The sequence below is a fragment of the Ambystoma mexicanum genome, chromosome 2q, assembly GCF_040938575.1.
Source record: "Ambystoma mexicanum isolate Mex_15411 chromosome 2q, UKY_AmexF1_1, whole genome shotgun sequence".
NCBI lineage: Eukaryota > Metazoa > Chordata > Amphibia > Caudata > Ambystomatidae > Ambystoma > Ambystoma mexicanum.
The window spans coordinates 984,929,084-984,949,528 of NC_090924.1; the positions used below are offsets into that span (position 1 = coordinate 984,929,084).

General features: G+C 46.4%; 1 protein-coding gene across 3 annotated transcripts in view; it reads right to left on the minus strand.

Annotated features, from left to right (window-relative positions):
* The window catches only part of LANCL2 (LanC like glutathione S-transferase 2), a 541,821-nt gene that overhangs the window by 287,820 nt on the left and 233,556 nt on the right, over positions 1 to 20,445 (minus strand). For all 3 annotated transcript variants that reach the window (XM_069648293.1, XM_069648295.1, XM_069648292.1), the window contains exon 6: positions 10,044 to 10,226. In XM_069648293.1, coding sequence (XP_069504394.1) covers positions 10,044 to 10,226 — 183 coding nt within the window. The remainder of the gene's footprint in view (positions 1 to 10,043; positions 10,227 to 20,445) is intronic.

Genomic DNA, 20,445 nt, shown 5'->3' on the forward strand with positions numbered 1-20,445 from the left:
AGGATATGCATTGCAGTGTGAAATAGAATTTCTCCAAAGTTTGAGAAAATTTTCGATAAAGCAAAAATCCAACACAGGTGCCAAGGTTCAAGCTGGTCAGTCCACTGGCGGGCCCAGGGACACTTTCGAGAAGGCTCTTTTGCAGGGCAGCAAAGAAGCGTTGAGAGTGATTGGTTCCACCACTCTAAGGGGTTGAAGTACTTTTGCAGGTCTTCGGAGATAGAGCGCAAAGCATGGTTCTACTGGGACAATAGCAGGCCCAGTGTGCCAAACATTCTCTCCGCGGTTCTTGGATCTGCTTTGCTTCACTGGATACTTAGATCCGTGTATAGGGCGATTCGTACCTATTGGTGATCTGCGGCTCTGCACTCAGGCCCTCATTCATATCCCAAAGTCCAGTGAGTGCTCGCACCCAGCTGGCCAATGACGAGATCTGCCCCACTCATGCATGCCAGCAGTGGTCCAATCAGGGACCACTGCAGCTTTCATGCTCTCATGCACACCAGACCTTCTGGCACCAATAGTGTGGATTGGGACTAGAAAGTCCCAGCCCACTTCCTGGGTATCGACATGCAGTATCCCACGAAAAACTCTGGCTTTCACGGGTGAATACATGCCCAAATAAGGACTCCCCGGGTCACGAAGACCAGGAAGAAGGCCAATGGACAAAATGGCCATAGGAGAAGACAGAAGAACTTGTGGCATGGCCATGACGGACATTAACCATAGTCATGAGCCAAATGCGGTAAGCACAGTATGGCTTAGTAAAGAAATGTAAAAACGCATGAAAAAACGGTTACATGTGATTTTAACGAATCACAAAACAACCAATTAATTTTTAACGAACCAAATATATCTAAAAAAAACCCCACATTTGTTTCATTGTTTTGGGGGCGTTTTCCCCCCTCTCTTCTAAACACCCCCTTTTTTGTATTCATACTTTCCCCCACCCCCAAAACTACTATTCCCATTCCCAACCACATATGTATATCATTTTTAAAGATGTGTTATTTTTTTATGTTTTCGGTTCATTAAAAATTCCATTCATTATTTTTAATTCGTTAAAATCACTGCATACCGAAAAAAAACTTCTGCTGCCACCACTCTACTCCTAAGGATATTGTCCAGTTACCAAAAAATCCTTACAGGATGACAAGGGTCAGAAAACGCAAGGACCCCAGTGCGCAGACGTACTTTGAACACTGAAATGCTGTCGCCAAAAGTGTCAACAAAGTCATAGGACTAAGAGAAGAACAAGTTACTTCTTACCTTGTAACGTTCTTTCGACGGGATGTTCCTCCGACGTATTCCTCATCTTAGATATCTCCTTCCAGCTCTGCTGGCCTCGGAAATATTTTTCTCTAGAGGGCGCTGCACGTCGACGTCCTCCGAGTCGATGTCCCTCGACAGCTGCCGTATCGACGTCGACGTCATCCTGCCTATAAAGGCCGCGCGCAGCGTCCGTTGCTCAGTTCCGTTTTGTAGCCCACAATAATACTTTCTGGACTAGACTAATCACCCTGAAGGAGCGTAAGCTGCAACAACACGGGAAGTAGAACTGCGGGGATGGATGGGAGGGCCGATGAGGAATACGTCGGAGGAACATCCCGTCGAAAGAACGTTACAAGGTAAGAAGTAACTTGTTCTTCGAAGGGATTGTGTCCTCCGATGTATTCCTCATCTTAGATAGGCTCCCATAGCAGTAGTCTATTATTGGAGGAGGGAGTACTGACTTCACGCTGTCTTCTATTGATGAATAGAAAGCAGTACAGCCCTTCCAAACCTAGTCTCTTGACTGGAGGAGGAATCCAAATTGTTAAAACGTGTAAAGGTATGGACAGACGACCATGTAGCGGCCGCACAGATGTCTTTAACCGGCACGCCTCTTTTGAGGGCCGATGAAGCTGCAATACCTCTGGTCGAATGAGCCCTAAGGTTTTGAGGGGGCTCTTTCCCTGCCAGTTTATAACATTCCAGAATGGCTAGAATGATCCATCTGGAAATGGTCTGCTTAGTTATTGGTAACCCCAGCTTGTGACCTGCGTAACCTACAAACAGCTGGTCTGCCTGTCTTATCCTGGCTAGTCTACTGATGTAAAAACTTAAAGCCCTTCTAGGGTCTAGCCTGTGTAACCTCTCTTCCTCTTTCCCCGGGTGAGGAGGAGGATAGAAAGATGGTAGGGTAATCTTCTGAGTGATATGGAATTCAGAAACCACCTTTGGGAGGAAATTAGGCTTCACTTGCAGGACAACTTTGTCTTTGTGAAATATTGTGTGAGGGGGTTTACAAGAAAGAGCTTGTAATTCGCTCACCCTTCTAGCAGATGTAAGTGCTCTTAATAAAACAGTTTTAAGGGTAAGGAACCTTAACGAACAAGAATGGAGTGGTTCGAAAGGTGTGCCCATCAGGAAAGTTAGTACTAAGTTTAAATCCCATAGGGGAACTTGGAATGGTCTTGGGGGATAAACATTGTTTAACCCCTTTAGAAACTTTATTACCAAGGGTAATTTGAAATAGGATAGTTCTTCCGCAGTGCGCTTAAAGATGGATAGCGCTGCGAGATAGCCCTTAATGGTGCCAACTTGAAGGCCTGAATTTGCCAAATATAGTAGGAAGGACAAAACCATTGGTGTACCACATGAAAAAGGGTCGATATTCTGTTCTCTACACCAGCTGCAAAATCTGTTCCAACGGCAGCGGTATAAAGACTTTGTTGCTGGCCTCCTTGCCGAAAGCAACACCTCCATAACATCATCAGGGAGGTCCCAATCCTTGTACCTCAGCCTTTCAGAAGCCAAGCGTGAAGGTTGAGGGTTTTGATGTCTGGATGGAGAACCTGATCTCCCTTCTGTGAGAGTAGGTTCTCTCTGAGTGGAAGTCGAATTGGAGGGCAGATGGACAAGTCTAGAAGTTCCGGGTACCACGTTCTCCTGGCCCAATCCGGGGCAATTAGGATCATGGTTCTCCGGAATCTTCTCAACCTCCTGATCATTTGAGGAATGACAGGGACCGGTGGGAACGCGTACAGAAGCGGAAACTCCCAGTCCACTATGAACGTGTCTCCCAGAGCTCCTCTCGGGGGAAATTACCTTGAGCAGAACAGGTCGCATTTCCTGTTTAGGCTGGTGGCGAACAGATCTACCTGAGGGGTTCCCCAAAGGGCGAAGATCTCTTGAAGGACTTCCTGAGCTAGCTCCCACTCGTGGGAGACTGTGCTCTGCCTGCTCAGAGCGTCCGCTGTCAAGTTCTTCTCTCCGGCTAGGTGAACTGCCGATAGAGAGATTCCTTCTTGGATTGCCCAGAACCAGAGCTGCATCGCCTCTCTGCACAGGGGTAGTGATCCTACGCCTCCTCTTTTGTTGAGGTAATGCATGGCCACCGTGTTGTCCGTCATTATCAGGACGTTCTTCCCTTGTACAGCTGGCAGGAACGCCTTCAGCGCAAGTCTGATGGCTCTCAGCTCTAACAGGTTGATATGTAGTCTGGACTCCGATGCAGACCAACGACCGCTGATGGTCAAGTCGTTGGCGTGGGCTCCCCAACCCGTGAGTGAGGCATCCGTGACTACTGTTATCTCCGGCCAAGGTTGCCAAAACTGTTCTCCTTTCAGAATGTTCTCCTGACAGGCCCACCACTGAAGGTCTCGAGCTACTCTGTCGAGAACCTCAAGAAGATCTGTCATTCTCCCTGAGAATTGTGCCCACTGGAGGGATCTCATTCTCAGGTGAGCCTCTGGCACTAGGAAAATGCAGGATGCCATGAGGCCTAGCAACCTCAAAAAGTCGAAGGCTGGGAGACGTTGGGCATGTTGAAACTTGGTAACCATCTGTAGAATATCTTGAGCCCTCACCTCTGGTGGCGAGGCTTTTCCCAGGGAAGTGTCCAGGATCGCTCCTATGAACTGGAGTCTCGTCGATGGTATAATTTGTGACTTCTTTAAATTGAGGGAGAAGCCCAGTCTGTGAAGGAAGTGGCACACGTGATTTAGCTGGATCTGAGCTTGTTTCGAAGAAACAGCCCTGATCAACCAATCGTCCAGGTAGGGGTAGACGTGAATCCCTTCCCTCCTTAGACTTGCCGCCACTACCGACATTAACTTGGTGAAGACCCTCGGGGCGGAGGTCAGCCCAAATGGCAGCACTCAAAATTGATAGTAAGAGTTGCCAATTGCGAACCTCAGGTATTTCCTGTGTTTGAGATGGATAGGCACATGGAAATAAGCATCCTGAAGGTCCAGAGATACCAACCAGTCCTGGAACTGAAGGGCCTGGAGGATCTGAGAAAGAGTGACCATCTTGAATTTGTCTTTCCTGAGGAATTTGTTCAATTCTCGCAAGTCCAAGATGGGTCTCAGTCCTCCGTCTTTCTTCGGAATGAGAAAGTAAGGGGAGTACCAGCCCTTGTTCCTCTCCGCTACAGGTACCGGTTCTATGGCACCTTTCTCTAGCAGGTCCAAAATTTCCTGCAAGAGGAGCGGATCTGGAGCTTTCTGAGAGCTGATCCCCGGTGGATGACTCTGAGGTATACGTAGGAAAGGCAGGCAGTAACCTTGGGCAACTGTTTCCAATGCCCAAGCATCTGACGTGATAGCCTGCCATGCCGCCAGATGTTGAGTCAACCTGCCTCCTACAGGTGTCCTGTGAGGGAAGTCCTCAGAGTGGTTTTGGGGCGGCTGATGCAGATGCCGATGGTAAAGAGGCACCTGCTGTTGCTGCGGCTTTTGAATATCTACCCCGTCCACCTCGGGTAGTTCTTCTTTGTCCCCTTTGAGCCGGTCGTCCTCTACCTCTTCCGAATGCGGAGTAGAAGCGAAAGGACTTGCCCCTCGCAGAGGTTCCTGTGGGACGAAAAGGAGTCTGACGGATTGCAGCTCCTAGGGATTTTGCTGCTGCTTTTGAAGTTTGCAGTTTCTCTAAACTGTCATCCGCCTTTTTCCCGAACAAAGAAGAGCCATCGAATGGCATGTTCAAGAGCCTGGCTTGCAAATCTGCGGCAAAACCAGACTTTCTCAACCAAGCGAATCTCCTGGTTGATGTACTTGCCGCCATTGCTCTGCTGATACTGTCAGCCGAATCAATGCCCGTCTGGAGGGATTCGCACATAGCGTCTTTACCGTCCTGTATAATATTCAAGAACGCATCCCTTTCTTCTCCCTCCGGGATGCAGTCAGCCGCTGTAGAAGCACACTCCCAAAGTGTATGGCTGAACCTAGCAAGGGTGCAAGTAGCATTCACAGATTTTAACGCCATGCTACATGCTGAAAAGACTTTCTTTGCCATAGCATCATATTTTGTATCGTCCCTGTCCTGTGGGACGGTAGGATAAGCCGTCTTGACATCGGTAGAGGATGCTGCCTGTACCACCAGACTTTCTGGGGATGGGTGTTTAGACAAAACTCCGGGTCTGTAGAGGATACCCTGTACTTTGTAGACAGTTTTTTATTTACTGCTGGTACGACATCTGGGGTTTCCCAGTTTGTCATGATCTTCCTCTGAAGAGCTTTATGAAAAGGCACCACAGGATCCTCCTGTGGGCCTTTGTCAAGAATATCCGTGAGGTCATCTTGTTGGAAAGATTGTGTAGGTGCAGACCACCCCATAAACTCTGTGATCCTGGCCATTAAGGCTCTATAGGGGGTTTCAGCATGTTCCCCCGGGTCTGGTCTAGCAAACTCCACCTCAGGGGAGGTGTCTAACCCACTTGCCTCATTTAAGGAATCATGAAGATCCTTTAACCTGCGTTCTTCAGAGGAATATTCCTCTCTAATTGGGGTTACAGGTCCCTGCAGCTCAAATGTGTCTTCCTGTTCAGACAATTCACCCTCTTCCAATATTGAGGACATAGTCCTCAATTGTTCTGAACTCATAAAGGGTCTAAACCCCATTTCCAAGGATGAGGGTGCCGAACTTGTCATAATCGGCCTCGAAAACGTCGATGTCGTTGACGCCCACGTCGAAGGCTTAGAGCGTGGCGTCGGAAACAAAGGCGGAGGCCTTGGAGACCTCGACAGAATTGGGATTCTACTCGACGATCTCAAAGCCATCGACGTCGAGGACCTGGGGATAGACACTGGGTGTGTCGTAACCGTGACTTTTCTTGGCGTCGACACCGGTGTCGACGCTGGCGTCGAGTCGACAGACTCGTGTGTCGAATGTCCCTTCGACAACGGCGTCGAAGACATCGACCTCGACGTCGACGGAACCCTCGTCGACGGCGTCGACGGAACCTTCGAGGAAGGTTTGGAGGTCATAGTCCTACTCGAGGGTTCGAGACGCGCTCGAGAGGTTTCCTTCGCCAGGTACTGCGACTCGCGGCGTTTTTGACCTTCGGCTCTTTCGACCAGAGCATCGCTCTCGGCAGTCTTCGAGGGGGTCGAGGCCGCTTTCTCGAAGAAGCTCATCATATTTTTGCGGAATTCCTCCCATTCAGCCCGGGAACTATGTTTCGTGGGGCAAGGGATTCTTTTTGGCGAAACAGAGGAAGAGGAAGACGGAGAAGGGGATCTTCGACGTCTCCTCTTCGAGTGCTTCGATCTCGAGGAGTGATGGGACCCACTCCGAGACCTGGAGCGCGAATGGTGACGAGGAGACGAGTGTCTCGACTTCGTCGACGAAGAAGAAGCTTTAAAAGTGTTACCTTTCTCCAGCTTTCCCCTACGCTCCTTCAGGGCCTTAGCTGTCATGGACATACAGTCCTCGCACTCCGAACAATGGTGTTCAGCTCCCAAACACCACAGACAAACTCTGTGAGGGTCAGTCAGTGACATCTTTTTTCCACAATCTCGGCATTTTTTGAAGCCGGATCGAGGAGTTGTCGGTTCCGACGAGGAAGCCATCGATTACGGATCGAATAACTCGAGGTAAATAGGATTAATCTGACAAGAACTGAGCAACGGTATTCCGAGGCACTGAGTAAGCGCGGAAAAACGGAACTGAGCAACGGACGCTGCGCGCGGCCTTTATAGGCAGGATGACGTCGACGTCGATACGGCGGCTGTCGAGGGACATCGACTCGGAGGACGTCGACGCGCAGCGCCCTCTAGAGAAAAATTTTTCCGAGGCCAGCAGAGCTGGAAGGAGATATCTAAGATGAGGAATACGTCGGAGGACACAATCCCTTCGAAACAAAAGGCTGTGCTCCACTGGCAGAAAGTCATGACAGGAGGCTGAAACAAAAGCAAAAAGTTGAGGGGGTCCACAAATAGCAGTACGCGAAAATGTACCTAATACCACCTCTCCGTATCTGAGCACCATTGTGGGTTTATTAATACAGTGGGTTTCTCGCTCAGCCATTTCATGAAAGGCCACCAGCTCTGCTTTAATGTCACCTCTCAGGTGCTCAACATGGTGTCTATCATACTGGTTTTCAAGAACAGGTATCTTGTGCTTACAGCTCCCTCCCAACTGATTTCAGTACACCCACCAAAGTAAATAACCTCACCCCCTGACTAACAACCTAAAAGATAACCATAACGTATCATGTGAGGAGAGAAAACCCACATTAGCTTCAAAGAAGATATCAGTGTTATCATCTAGATTAGCCAGCTTTCGATCCGGGACATCATATCGTGGCCAGCAGCACAGAATATTTACACATCCAAGCATCTACCAGTTGGAATTACTCAATGATTTGCTTGCCAGCCTTTGCAGCGCCCGATAATGGCCTCTGGGAAGTCGTAGAGCGGTCCAGTTCAGTGTCGAGAAGAGTGTCAAAGTCCCCACCCCATACTATCAAGGGTTCTGCCGTGACATCTAGGATGCAAGCCAGCTGCCTATAAATTGCTGGATCATCCAGATTAGGAACATAGGTATTTACAAGGAGAACACCCGAGCCTGCTATCTTCCTTTGCGTAATAACATATCTGACATCCGGATCAACAACAGATTTAGTAAGCAGGAAAGGCAAGTATTGGTGTATTAGAGTGAGCACCCCGGGTTTGTGATGAATACGAGGTATAATACCTGGACCTACACCATTTGGGAGCAAAGGCCTTATGGACACATAGTATCGTAACAGCGCTACAAGTCATAATACATTTGAGAGTTCATTCAACCCAAATGATATGTCTCCTGCATGTCTCGTTCCATCATCATCTCGATCTGGTCACATCATAGTATTCAAGGGTCCAAGCTGCGCCATTCAGCCCTCATCACCAACCAAGAAATCCCCTGGCCCTCCTGCAATATCCAGTGCGTTCCTGGACTTCACAGATCAGGATGCTGTATTCGATGAAGGATCTGGCATCTGAAGGTGATGTGAAGAATTGTGCCTTTACCCCCAAATTGGATCTGCAGCTTCAAGGGGAACAGCATGGCATATGGTACCTGCAGATCCCTCAACAGGAGCTTTACCAGATCAAAGGATCTTCATGCTGATTACACAGCAGTGGAGAAGTGCAGATAAATGAACACCCGGCTGGATTCTTATCGCAATTTGCCCCATTTCCTGGGAAGCTTCAAGACAAGCGAGTGTGCTTGTGCAGCAATAACGTGCCGGTATTACCACGTACTGGCACGTTACCACAACAGCACACTCCAAGTTTGCTGTTAGGGTGGTGGATTTACCTAAGGCTCTCAGCTGGAGGTATATCCGCCACCGTACCAGCAAAAAAACTGCCGGTATTACTGGACCAGTAATAACAGCAAATCCCCCCCATGGAGTCCCATGCGACTACATGGAATGGGAATTGAACAGCGTGTCCGCCACTTGGAATCTGTTGGTAATTCCTGACGAGTTTTTATGGAAGCAACCACTGCATCACCCGCTCTGGCAGCCACCGCCGCCAGCGCAGCAGAAGGGCCTCTAGCCTGGGTGTTGGTATCAGGGCCATGCTTTTTATTAGCCCCTCTGGTCATGTCTGAAGGAGCTGGAAAGCAACACACAGTGAATTGGGCCTCCACACGATGTGGCAGGGTTTTTATATTGTAGGTATTTTTCAGGAGGGGGAAAGGCCTACCCCAGGATGTAGTGTCACACAGGCCTGAGACCTCATGAAGAGTCCAGTCCTGGCAGCCACCGCAGGGCTCCAGCCTCCACTGGGAGCCAAACTGCAAATCAGGCCCAATTCCCAGCAGGTCGGTCATTGTTCACATGGCATAAGGGGCAGCCATCAGCAGAATGGAGCAGTCACAGGAGCGCGGCACCGCCTGCGCCACAAGAGAGCCAAAATCCAGCCGTAGATGCAGAGCGGCTATTGCCAGCACTGCTACTCGCACCAGCCACAGAACTCCCCACTAACCGTCACTGTGGATGCCATCCCAGAGCTAACTGTCACAACAATGGCTGTCAGGGCTGCCCACAATGGGTCCGGTTAACGGTTGCCACCAACACCGGAAGCCGGTGGGGGGATTGCTGCAGTCTGCTGTCTGTTATTCCGCCACCCTTGGCAAGGAAGGATAAGAGCCCCCTCTGGCCTCCGAGCGGCCGGGCCCTTGCTCTGGTGCCGGCCTCCAAATCTTGATGGGAGCCGCCAGAGCTGCCTCACAATGGCCTTGTCAATGGATTGTGGCCCCAGCAGTCGCCGAGGCCCAGGAGCATCCAGGGAATCATCTCTGCCTCTCTGCTGGTTACGGGGAAAGAGGATGGGAACTCGGCGCTGGTATGTCGCTGCTATAAGGATAATCAAGGAAGGATAACGCATCGGGCTCGGAAGCCTTATGTTCAGGTGGGCATATTTTCCACTGCTCAACAGTGCCCCCCATTTATTGGGGATTTCTAATTTCTTGCTATAGCTGCTCCACAAACTGACCACATTTTACCTTTAACAGTTTCACTCAAACCAGCAGCAGTCTCTTCTGAATTCAAGCCTGTTAATACTGGACTAATAGCTTTGTCAGTCTCCAAAATATTTTTTCTTCCATATTTTCTCATCATACCACCATATCTGTTTCTTTGTCATATAAAGAACATCCAATACCTCTTTTCCGCTCTTCATTTTGTAGAACCCAGTAAACATTGTACCAACATATTACAGATTTGAAAATGTTATCTGGGCTTATTATTTTTTTATTTTTATGATGTATAGGTTGTTATTTTCACTCACCTTATAAGCTTGCAAGAGCATGTGTATGACACCTGGCGCTCCGTGGCACCAATGAACTAGTCTATCTGTTTCATTGCTTAAGGAAGAGGGATAGTTTCCAGACCTAAATTTCTTATGGCGCAGATAGTCAATACTTGGCTTCACCAGGTCAGTAAGCATTTCTTGATCTAAATTTGAAAGGGGCTGAAAAGAAAAAAAAAGTTACCTTTTCAGAAATATTTAAACTAGAGAATTGTTGTGTTACCCTGTGATTGCAGCCAAGACAAAAAAGTGAACAAGTATCACAACGTTATCACAAAGCTATCCAACCCAAACACAGCTGTACTGTAACCTCATTATAAACAAATTAAAGAGCAAACCAACGTGAAAAATCAGGAATACTTACCTTCATGGTGATTCCTGTTCTTTCAGTGCTTGCTCTCACTCCGTCAATCAGCCTGGCAGGCCAAGAAGCATCCCTAAAAAATGTGCTGCCACCCTGAAGCTTTTTGAATGTTCTCCAGGCCCTTTGTTTTCACATAGCCACACCCTATCCCTATAAAGAGAACATTCAACCGGCACCTTCCGTTCTTAAGGTTTTTCCAATATACCATTTAAATTTGAATCAAGCCATAAGTTTGAAGGGATGGACAGGAGGGTGTTGTTTTAAAGGAGGGAGAGAAGGAACAAGAGCAATAGAGCACCATACAGCAAATTGTTCCTTTCTTGGTTGTCCAGCTCTCCCTCCTTCCCAACCTCATTGGAACTCAGTTTATACAGAGTTAGACTCTGGGAGGGAGTGATAACCAGGTACAAGGGAACATGTTGGGCAGAACCTCTTAGCCAAGGGATGCATCCGTGCTGGAAGCATTCGAAGGATGATGCTAGCAAAAAGCATCAAGCATGGCCCAAATAGATGCCCTGCACATTTCTCAGACAAGGACATCTCTCTACAAATGTCCACTGATGCTGCTTTTGTTCTGGTGAAATGAAATGTGTGTGCAGTCTTCGAGGGACCAGCCTACATCCCACCTCAAAGAAACACGTAAGGCAGTAAAACATCCATCCAGATTAGGTTGTCTAGCTGTTATCTCGCCAGAGCTCAAGTCAACAAGTCAGAAACTGTCTACGACTGAAAAGATCCAAAATTGATCTTTTTTAGGAACCAGAAAGTACCTGATGTAAAAACCCCCTTACCTTTCTTATTTTTCATAGCTAGCCCTATTGCCTAGATCTGAACGTATGCAGTTCTTGATACTCTGGTTAGGATTCCTGAAACCTTCGAGGTTCATGTTAGTGGAAATGGGAGCAAAGCCAAAGAATAACCCAATTTACATGATTTTGACGACATGAGTATTTTAGTTCACTGATGATAATCGGACAATACTCTGCTAGTTGCTGGAAAATAATAATCATTAATGGAAAGAGGGGCTATCATCCCCTTGTAAAAGTCAAACCTTCCTCTTGGATATGTCGGAAGGAGGCAGGTTATGGCTTTTGGCTTTATGCAGAGCTGGTGCTTCTTTGGACTGCTGCCAGCAGATTGAATTTGTATTTTTCTCCGTACCTCTTGTTTAAGTTCTTAAAAGCCTGAGATAGTTGCTATAGAGTCTTCATTCGCGAGAGGAGGGGCGATGTTGAAATGAAACCGATAGATTTCTCATTAACCACCATTTTGCATTTCTGCAGGACTTTTTTGAAAGAGCAAAAAGTGTTTTATGGTAAAATGGAAGGTCAAGAACCTTGTTCTGGATGTCTTGGTGCAAAGTAGATGCGCCTAGATAGACATTTCCTCTCCTATCTCGAGCAACGAATTCTGCTCTAAAGATACTGATTCTCAAAGCATTGTTGTATTAGAGTTTCTGAAATGCAGACTTTTCTTTCTGCAAAACAAAAGCCATACTCTTTCACTTTGATAGAGACATTCAGAAAGCTATCCATATTGTCACATTGCGGCAAGTTGTAACATGACATGATGCAAGCAGTATTAAACTGTTAAAAGAGTGGCATTTTGGTAAGCTTTCCTTCCTTGTGAATCCCATGCCTTAATTTCTTTACATAGGACTAAAGGGGGCTAAGGAGCAGGACATTTATTTTTACTAAGAGCCCATGTTACCACAGCCGACTGGGCTCAAAGATTTTCCTTAAGGGCCTTTCTTTTAAGAGATTTAAGGGTCCGAACATAGATTTCTTTTTTTTTCCAGGGTTTAGAGGGAGCGAGTCTTGAGAAAGGTTCTGATGCAGTGGACTTTTCCAGGGGGAAAACAAGTACAAAGCCTCCACAGTTTTCCTAGGAAACTATGGTTTACGAATCTGATCTGCTCTGGATCTGTATCTATGCCCATCTTCAATTTCTTATTGGGGGAAGGACAGGAAGATTGTACCTGACCGTTCGGATTAGCTACTGGATCTGAAACTGTAAAAGGAGCTGTCAGAATGAAGTCCGGTTGAGGTGCACCCTTAATTGGTGCCGGAGTATCCGGAGACTTCAAATAGTCCTTCACCAAAGCCACAAAAGAATACAGAAACTTCTCAGAGGGTATGGTCTTTAACACTCATATTTTTCACTGTCTTCACACATTTCTTGCTGAGTGGAGGCTCTTGAGAACTGTTCCAAAGGTAAGTTTGCAAAAGCTTAAGGAGCCCAATCAGGAATCTGAACAGAATTGAGAGTTTTGGGGTATGCACTCGATACGGTGCAGGTTGAACACAAGGGGGCCTCAGAAATTAAAGTTTCGTAAATAAAAGTGGATGTTGTGGGGGCAGGAGTAGCAGGGTTTTGGTCTTCAATTCTGTTGGGGTCGCAATATCTCTTGGAGTACAAAGCAGGTAAACTACAGGAAAAGTATTGCAAAGAATCCAAATTAGGTTCCTCCAGGAATGAAAAAAAACTGAGGAGCCATCCTTAGGAACCGAGGATTGGTCAGTTGAGTCACACGGTCACCAACCAGACTGAAAACTTGATTTGTACCAGAAGAGATATATTTTCTTGAAACCCCCAATGGGCTTACTACACATTCCTCCTGTGTTTGTTGCCTCAATTCTATGCATAGAAGAGATAATTAGAAGGTGTCGGCTGTGGTACCCATATCGGTACAAAGAATTTTAAATCTGAGGTACAAAAAAGGGGATGTCAGACCAGACAGACTCAAAGAATATGGCAAAGTACTACTTTATTATCAGCATAAAATAAAGTAGGGAAATCTGGTAGTAATTCACACACTAACCCCCATATGCTATTATACGAAGGTTTTATACCTCGATGTTCATCATCGATGATGTCATCCTATGTGGTAAACTAATACCTTTTGAAGGAAGGGATTCGTTAGGGCAATATGTGTATCTACAGCATACATAAGTGTTAATAACTTCTTTGGCTGCCGCTTATCTGGTCAACACGCTTCAAACTACCTCTAAATACCTATAATACGAATTATAGCGGAACAAATGGCAGCGGGTTGGTCTTTGCAACATTGCATAGCATGTTGCTACATAGACCATCTGATTGGTTGCCATGCTTTTCCAACCTTGGACTTTCGTCTCGTTAGCAGCACGTAAGCAAAACGAAATTCAGGTGCCCCAGGCAACATCAGACTACTCCCCACTATCCCAATAAGTCCATTGGGCTCTAGCACCTTGAAACATCTCTTGTGCTAGATGGAATCATAAAGATCTCAGACCAAATAACCAGACAGACTCAAAGAATATGGCAAAGTATTACTTTATTCTCAATTTAATAAAGCGGGGTACACCAGCAGCCATATGACTGATGCTTGCTCACTCACACACATAAACTAGATTACATAGAGGTCTTATACCCCAATCTGTGTCATCTATGACTTCATCCTAGGCGTCAAACTGTAAAATCTATTAGCAGGAGGGATTGGTTAGGGGAACATATCTACTTATAGAATGTATATGTGTTAGTACTTCATTGCCTGTCCCTTATCTTTAGGACACACCTTGAACTACCTCTAAATATGTATAATACCTAATTTAGTGGACAAAGTGGCAGCTCACTGGTCTATGCAACATTGTATAGCAGGTTGCCCCACAGACCCACTGATTTTTTGGCATTCCCACCCAACCTTGGACTTTCGGCTTGGCTAGCAGCACATAAGGAAACCGAAACCCAGGTGCTCGAGTCACGTCAGATTACTCCCCACTTTCCCAATTAGTCCATCATCTCTCATCAGTCTGACCATAAGCCAAAGTTTCCCATCTGTAGTTGACTTTGTAATCTTCTCCGTTCTGGGACATTCAAGGGAGTATGAGCACATCACTATCTTCAATCACAGCTTAATGAATAGCACTTTTTTTCTGCATCGCGTGTGAGCAGACTGCAAATTTGTCCATTTCGACCTCCTTTTTACTGCTATTTGATTCAATTATTCTGGGTGTTATTGCTCCTTAGGCCCTGTATGAGCCTTATTCACTGTTAATTGTCCAATACTTGGCGCTTGCACATGTTTTCAACTTCTTTAATCTTAAAGAACTATGTCTCGCGCTCATGTTTTATTGGTTTGCCTTCCTTTGTTCTTTGCAGCGATTCCTTGAAATAGCATCCTTGGTCCCAGGCCAACAAAGACTCCTCTTCCTTTGCACACAAAGCTGTTTTTCAGAGTCTCATGCCCTGGTCTGTTTCTGAGGTAGTTAGAATGAATCTTCGCAAGAGCCTGCGTCCATTTTCCAATTATGGCAGTCCTAGCCATGTTATACAGTCCTCAATAGCAAGCCTCTATATGTTCCATCTACCTTGCATTGCTGCGTTTTTATACTTATTGATCACCAAGTTACTTTATCTTATTTTACGTACATGGTTATCATTTTGTACATGTTTCTCTTGTAACTTAAGTTACATTGCCATTCTTAAGTATTTTCATACTGTTATAGTATGTCCTCCTATATCTTCTTCATGACATCACTTTGCCCTCGTCAGACGTCACTCAGCGTTCTATAATATCCCTTGGTGTGTGCAGACATCCTTCCACTCTTTCAGTGCAAGGGTACATTCGGTATGGTTGTCTGAGTGCCTATCGTCTCTCGTACACTCAATGTGGTATAGGAACAACACAGGGGGTCCCACATGCAGCTCTTCTCCTGCTGTTCTAGTATGATAGCAATGAGGGGACAGGAGTTAAAGTATATGCGTCCAACTGCTCCTCTACACCATCGTCTCTCATCGGTCAGGCCCCAAGCCAAGGCTTCTCCTTTATAGTTGACTTTGAAGCTTGTTCTCTGTTCTGGGACATTCCAGGGAGTGTATGCACACTATTATCTTCATTTGGGCTTAATGCATAGCCCCTGTTTCCAACTTCTGAATCACATGTGAGGAGAACACACATGTGTCCATCTTGGCCTTCTTTTTACTGCTATTTGATTCACTTGTGCTGGGTGTCATTACACTTCTTGTCCTCTGGAGACTTGCTCACTCCATTTTATATGTTTTCCGCATCTTTAATTGTCTAATACCTAGCTCTTGCAGAGGTTTTCTCCTTTGCTTAATCTAAGAGAAATATGTCTTACGCACATGGCTTATCCTTTTGACTCCCCATGTGCCTTGCAATTATTCCTTGAAATATCATCCTTGATCTCAAGACAATAGTCTTCTCTTTATTACTCACAAAGCTGTTTTTCCTGCGTCTCCTGACTCTGCAGCCCCGGTATGTCTCAGAGGTAGCTTGAATGGTTTTAGTACGAGTCTGATGTCCATCTTTCCATCATGGCCACTCTAGCCATGTTATGCTTTCCTCTCCAGCAAGCTTCTATATGTCTCATCTACCTTGCGTTTCTGCATATTGTGAGAAACCTGATGGTATTCTCCCACCCACTCTCTCAGGGTCTTCTATTCAAGTGACTAGGGAAGGGCCATCGTTTTTGGATCCCGACCCGGGGGGTGGACAAGCAAGGGAGGGACACAGGGGATTGGAAGGAGAATGCCAGAGGGCGATACATGGTATTTTCCCAATATTAAAAACACCTTACCCTACTCTCCCTCATCCTCTGTGGGGTGTTTACACTCTCACCTCATCTCCCTCTCCCCATTTCCAAGAAATACTGAGACGAGGAGGAGGCCACTAAGATCAATGAGGATTACCCTTGGGAATAACATGGGGAAAGTAAGGGCAACCGACTTTAGAGAAAACCACTGTCCCACTAATAGAGTCAGGCAGAGTCAGGCATGGGTAGGTAACCATTCACACCTACTCCACTTGACTGTGTGTTCAGCTATAAAAGGTGTGGTCGGTCACAGAAACTTGAGCGAGCTGGGGATGCAGTGCGGTCCAGGGAAACCCAGAAGCAGGAGCTGCAGGCAGGTGGAAGACGGCACGCGGACACCCTAGCCCGGTGTGTGTGGGTTGCAGCGTGGTGAGGGAGTCGTGCCTCCATGGAGCCAGAGAAGCACTGCCTGCATTCCGCAGGTGAGGTCCGGCAAAGTGCTTGTTCCCTTGGTGCCAGTGTCGACCCCAAAGGTTGAATGAGGGGCAGGTGGTGAGATCCTGATCTCCATCCTGCACTGCCTAAAGGATCCACCTCTCTACGCAAAGCTACCCGATGAGTTTCAGGAAAGAATGGAATGGAAACTCGGAAGCGGAGCAGGAGAAAGGCACGAACCAGAAAAGCGGTAAAGAATCAGAAAGAAAGAAGGAAAAGTGTGAAAGTTTGGGGCAAACGGCATAAAAAAGCCTGATTGAATCAGAAGATGAGAGAAAGTGGAAAAGAAACAGTGAATGGCCTGTAATAAAAGAGGGGCAAAGAAAGGTAAAGAAGAGTGTCTGGGGCACGTAAAGGAAGGCGCAAAGAATCAAAAGAGGATACAAGGGTGCACGGAAAGGACAGCAAATTAGTAAGGAAGGTGCAAGTGTGCACAAAAGGAAAAACTGATTAGCAAAGTGCCAGCGGCACGTTAAAGATGGTGCAAGTGTACACAGAAAGGAAAGCAGAAGAAAAGGGATGCAAAGAGCATGTGAAGGAAATAAATGGGAAACAGAAGAACGTGAGAGCAAAAAGAGGGGACAGAGGGTCCGAGTGGTCGCACCTAGGAAAAGCAAAAAGCCTGGCGATTTCAAAACCCTCTGATTCTACCCCATGGAAGAATGGTTTATGAATTCAAGACAGAACTGTAATAAATCATAGGTTGTGTTTGGAAGTTGGGAGATGCCTAAAGCTTGGGGAAATCAAAGTACATCCAGATAAAAAACTGAGTTTTGTGTTTCAAAGTTGAAAGGGGCCTGAGCTTGGGAAGGGAACCCTTAGAGGCCTAACCAAGTTAGAGACTTGTTAAGTTTGTTGAACTGGTAAAGAGGATGGAAGCATTAGGAAGGGAACCCCGGAATGCTTACACAAGGAACTGTGTTGTTATTTAGAAAGGTGTTTTGAAACTTGATGAAGTTGAAGCTTGGGGAAGGGAGCCCCAAAGACCTTAAAGACATTGAAGGTAGTTGGGACCACTACAAGGGATCTGTGGAGAAGATCTTACGAATAGCTCTGTGGATTTAACTTATTTGTGTGATATTGACCCAACAGCACCACGTGAAATGAGCATCTGAAACCAATCCTGGTTTTAATTTTTGTTGAACCACAATTTTTCTTATTTTTCAGAAGACTTCCTATCACATTTTTGTATAGAGTAAGGGGCATGCATATGTTTAGACACAGACAGACCTTTATTTTGGACAGCGCTGGCCATTAGAAACATCAGTTGAGGGAATTATTCCTTTAGAGTTAGGGCCAGTCAGTCATTACACCAACCCAAGAACTTCAATCAATAAAGGTTTCAAATTAACTCACTTGAGTCTGTGTCTCTCTTGATACCATGCCTGTCTCACAGTATATACATTTATTTATCAGCAGGTTACTTTATCTTCTTTGCATATAGGTTTTCTTCATATTCGATTACATGTTCCTCTTGTTACTTCAGTTACATCTTTATTCTTTGGGTATTTGCATATTGTTTCAGCGAGTCTCGGTATCCCTCATCTATGACGTCCCTCTGCTCTTGTCATTTATAGCTCTATGATGTCCAATGGTGTGTGCAGACATCCGTCCACCCTCTCAGTGCGAGGGTACATTAGATACGGTAGTCTGAGTGCATATCATCTCTCATACACTTGATGCAGTATTGGGATGATACCTGGTGTCTCACATATGGCTCCCCTCCTACTGTTCCAGTATAATAGAGGCGAGGGGGCGGGAGTTAGGGATAACTTGCCCACCTGCTCCTCTACAGCAGTAAGGCAGGTCCAAAGGTCACATGTGCATTCCTGAATAGAGTCGCTGGAACAAAAAGTTCCAAAAGGGGCGCCAATGACTCCCCTCAACCTAGAGTAGGTGGCTTACCAGGGCAATTGAATAACTCGACCTATCACAGAGGCGGTATGTGGGACCCATGGTGCCCCATAATGTGTGGAGCTGTGTCTGTATTTTGGAACCTCTTTTACTGACCCAGTGCCTATCAACTTCTGTCCTGGTCCGGTTTCTTTCTCTTCTTTCTCAGGATGTTTCCAAGACACTGCAGCTGCCAGAAAGCACCAGACTCTTCAGAACCCTGGGATGACAAAAGGTTCCTGGGAAGAAGCACTGTGCAGGGAAAAACTACCACAATTCACCTGGGCCCGATGGACAAGACTGTGGCCAGGAACAGTGTGGTTACCCAAATGGAAATGGACTATACTTCCCCTTTTAGGAGCCAAATGGTACAGACTACCCAGGCATGCTACAGAGGACCGGCAGTGCTGAAACCAGCAGAGAATTACACAGCCCTAGCGGACACCAGTAAACCTCCCCAACGCCTTTCTGGACATTGTCTTACTTAAATTAGGATGGGAACAGAGAGAAAACAATGCCATAGACCACATGGCAGGCTGGAAGGAAATGTAGATTGAAAAAGGGCTAGAGCTAAAGCAGTTGACTTGGGTGCCTAATGCGAGCAGACAGAACCTTTTAGGCAGGAAGAGGAGGGCTATAAAAAGCCGACAAAGTTGGTCTGCAGTGAGGGGTGTTTGCGTGAGATTGGAGGAACTGGAGGAAGACAAAGAGGAAAGAGAGGAGGATGTAACAGGTAGAGGAGGACTTGGAGATGACGTCTGGAGTGTTTGGACAGAGTGAAGGTAAGGTGTTGGGGCTAAAAGTAACAAGGATGTTACCAATTTGGCTGTTTGTGTGCGAGTGAGAGAGAGAGTGATGGAAGGCTATTTCAAAGGCAGAGCAGAGTAAGAGAAAGAGAGAAAGAGGAATAGAAAGGGGTTAGAAAGAGTGAGAGGAGAAAGAGATGTAATTGAGCGGAATTAGTGAGGTAGTGAGTAGAGAGAGGAGTATGAGGGAAGTGAGGGCAGGAGGGTGGAGGAGAGTAGAGGCCGCGGTAGTGTGGGAGAGGAGTGAGCTCTGAAAGGAAGATAAGAAGATCAGGGGGGAGCTGGAAATGAGAGGCAGGAGAAGGGAAAGAGGATGATAAGACCAGGAGATGGAGTCTAGAGAGGAGATAGATCAGAAAGATCAGGAAGGAGCTGGGGAATAGCGAGAGGAGGAGAGAGAGAAAGAGATAAGGCCAGGATACAGCGCCTGGAGATGGCAGACAGAGGGAGAGCGAGGATGGTGGAGAAGAGAGGGGGCAGATGCCTAGAGAGGGCAGTGAAGAAAAGGTTAGGAGATGGTCATTCAGAGGCAAATGGTGTCAGGACAATCAAATTACCCTGGTAAGTCACCTAGGAAGTCACAAATGGAGTCAGAGATACGGCTACAGCTGTTAGGCCCTTTGTATTATAGGGATATGCCAAACAGCAGTGGTAAGCCTGGCTATAGCAAATAGGCGCTGCAATAAGACCTGTTGCATGGGAGGTAGAAGCCCCCTCAAAGGTTGGGTGAAAGGTGTTCAGAAACCAAACTTAGACTGTAAGTCCCAATTGCCTGTTTTAAGAAGACAATTTTTGTAGTAAAACGTGTATTCATCTTGTGACTCATTGAGAACCTTGTCACACTCAAATGTATGGTGGCAAGTGTTAAAAATTAAATGTGAGCCATGTCTTTTATGACATGGTGACTAATGAGATTACACAATTATACAGCTACAACATTTGATGTTCTTGGTCAGCTTAGTGGACTGGGACTCTTTATAACGGGGTGTGGTGAGTATTGAGCTTTGTGGACTGGGTGTACCATTAACAACAATGTTGGTTCCACCCCAGGAAGCTGTCTCTTTGATCCCCATGTGAAGAGCTGTCACCTTCCCCCAGGAAATGCGAATACTCCCTGAGAAGTCGCTTGGGAACTTGAGAATATAATATTACAATGACCACCTCACACCAGTGTGTTGATTACTTGTGTCCTTTTGATGTAGGCAGACAGAGGAAGTGGGTGGAGTTAGAGTAGTCCAGGAGACAGCTTCAGTCTACAGAGGGGTCTCACTATCAAGGATTTTACTAGG